This window comes from Littorina saxatilis, linkage group LG7 (assembly GCF_037325665.1).
Source record: "Littorina saxatilis isolate snail1 linkage group LG7, US_GU_Lsax_2.0, whole genome shotgun sequence".
Classification (NCBI taxonomy): Eukaryota; Metazoa; Mollusca; class Gastropoda; order Littorinimorpha; family Littorinidae; genus Littorina; species Littorina saxatilis.
Window position 1 is genome coordinate 8,570,683 of NC_090251.1, and position 2,571 is coordinate 8,573,253.

General features: G+C 45.7%; 1 protein-coding gene across 1 annotated transcript; it reads right to left on the reverse strand.

Annotated features, from left to right (window-relative positions):
* Positions 1-206: 206 nt before the first annotated feature.
* LOC138972053 (periaxin-like) lies at positions 207-1,964 on the reverse strand. Its single transcript, XM_070344893.1, has one exon. It carries the CDS (start codon positions 1,962-1,964, stop codon positions 207-209), a length of 1,758 nt encoding a protein of 585 aa, XP_070200994.1.
* Between the last annotated feature and the right edge of the window lie 607 nt (positions 1,965-2,571).

Sequence of the window (2,571 nt, forward strand, 5' to 3'; positions counted from 1 at the left end):
AGCTCTAGCTTCTGCCTGTAGCAGTTTCATAGTAGGAGCCCTAGCTTCTACCTGTAGCAGTTTCATAGTAGGAGCCCTAGCTTCTACCTGTAGCAGTTTCATAGTAGGAGCCCTAGCTTCTACCTGTAGTAGTTTCATAGTAGGAGCCCTAGCTTCTACCTGTAGCAGTTTCATAGTAGGAGCCCTAGCTTCTACCTGTAGCAGTTTCATGGTAGGGCCCTAGCTTCTGCCTGTAGCAGTTTGATAGTAGGAGCCCTAGCTTCTGCCTGTAGCAGTTTCATAGTAGGAGCCCTAGCTTCTACCTGTAGCAGTTTCATAGTAGGAGCCCTAGCTTCTACCTGTAGCAGTTTCATAGTAGGAGCCCTAGCTTCTACCTGTAACAGTTTCATAGTAGGAGCCCTAGCTTTTTCTACCTGTAGCAGTTTCATAGTAGGAGCCCTAGCTTCCACATGTAGCAGTTTCATAGTAGGAGCCCTAGCATTTACCTGTAGCAGTTTCATGGTAGGAGCCCTAGCTTCTGCCTGTAGCAGTTTGATAGTAGGAGCCCTAGCTTTTACCTGTAGCAGTTTGATAGTAGGAGCCCTAGCATTTACCTGTAGCAGTTTCATGGTAGGAGCCCTAGCTTCTGCCTGTAGCAGTTTCATAGTAGGAGCCCTAGCATTTACCTGTAGCAGTTTCATGGTAGGAGCCCTAGCTTCTGCCTGTAGCAGTTTCATAGTAGGAGCCCTAGCTTCTACCTGTAGCAGTTTCATAGTAGGAGCCCTAGCTTCTGCCTGTAGCAGTTTCATAGTAGGAGCCCTAGCTTCTACCTTTAGCAGTTTCATAGTAGGAGCCCTAGCTTCTACCTGTAGCAGTTTCATAGTAGGAGCCCTAGCTTCTGCCTGTAGCAGTTTCACAGTAGGAGCCCTAGCTTCTACCTGTAGCAGTTTCATAGTAGGAGCCCTAGCTTCTGCCTGTAGCAGTTTCATAGTAGGAGCCCTAGCTTCTACCTGTAGCAGTTTGATAGTAGGAGCCCTAGCTTTTACCTGTAGCAGTTTCATAGTAGGAGCGCTAGCTTCTACCTGTAGCAGTTTCACAGTAGGAGCCCTAGCTTCTGCCTGTAGCAGTTTGATAGTAGGAGCCCTAGCTTCTGCCTGTAGCAGTTTCATAGTAGGAGCCCTAGCATTTACCTGTAGCAGTTTCATGGTAGGAGCTTTAGCTTCTGCCTGTAGCAGTTTCATAGTAGGAGCCCTAGCTTCTACCTGTAGCAGTTTCATAGTAGGAGCCCTAGCTTCTACCTGTAGCAGTTTCATAGTAGGAGCCCTAGCTTCTACCTGTAGTAGTTTCATAGTAGGAGCCCTAGCTTCTACCTGTAGCAGTTTCATAGTAGGAGCCCTAGCATTTACCTGTAGCAGTTTCATGGTAGGAGCCCTAGCTTCTGCCTGTAGCAGTTTGATAGTAGGAGCCCTAGCTTCTGCCTGTAGCAGTTTCATAGTAGGAGCCCTAGCTTCTACCTGTAGCAGTTTCATAGTAGGAGCCCTAGCTTCTACCTGTAGCAGTTTCATAGTAGGAGCCCTAGCTTCTACCTGTAGCAGTTTCATAGTAGGAGCCCTAGCTTCTCCCTGTAGCAGTTTCATAGTAGGAGCCCTAGCTTCTACATGTAGCAGTTTCATAGTAGGAGCCCTAGCATTTACCTGTAGCAGTTTCATGGTAGGAGCCCTAGCTTCTGCCTGTAGCAGTTTCATAGTAGGAGCCCTAGCTTTTACCTGTAGCAGTTTCATAGTAGGAGCCCTAGCTTCTACCTGTAGCAGTTTCATAGTAGGAGCCCTAGCTTCTACCTGTAGCAGTTTCATAGTAGGAGCCCTAGCTTCTACCTGTAGCAGTTTCATAGTAGGAGCCCTAGCATTTACCTGTAGCAGTTTCATGGTAGGAGCCCTAGCTTCTACCTGTAGCAGGGGCTCACATCCACGGCGGACATCGGACATACACAGATATTTTTCCCAAATGTCCTATACATTGTTCCTGCAAGAGGACATAATTATGCCCTATTGTTTTTGTCAGAAAGTGGTCATTGTCCGATTATGCTTTAATTTGATCTGGACATTGTCAGTACTTTCAAATTTACATAAGTTTGATTTGCTATTTTATCAATGTTTTTCTAAGCGATGTGTCTTTCCAAGCAGACGAAACTTGGGGAGACTTTATGTTTTGTTTTTTTAAATATTTTTTTTTATAGAGAAGAGCTTCCAAGGTTGGCAACTCTGAATGCTCCAAGCCGGTTGACAGTTGCCTCCCTTCGCGTTTTTTTCTCTCAAAAAAAGCAACCTGCCGCCGTTTAAATACATGTACGTTTTGTTGCGAGAAAAAAAATGTCATATTGATTCATTTTTGTTCAGGACAAATGTCCTATCACTTTTGCATTGTCCAGGACATTTGTCCTATGCCACCTTTCATGGATGTCAGCCCCTGCTGTAGCAGTTTCATAGTAGGAGCCCTAGCTTCTCCTACCTGTGATCAGTCCTGTAACCTGTAAGTCTTTGTTATCTTACCTGTATTGCCAGTATTTGCAGCATCAAGCCAGTAGGTTCTGTC

Excerpts from the sequence above, each read along its gene's own strand:
- LOC138972053 (XM_070344893.1), bottom strand. The coding sequence starts at position 1,964 with ATGTCCGATGTCCGCCGTGGATGTGAGCCCCTGCTACAGGTAGAAGCT.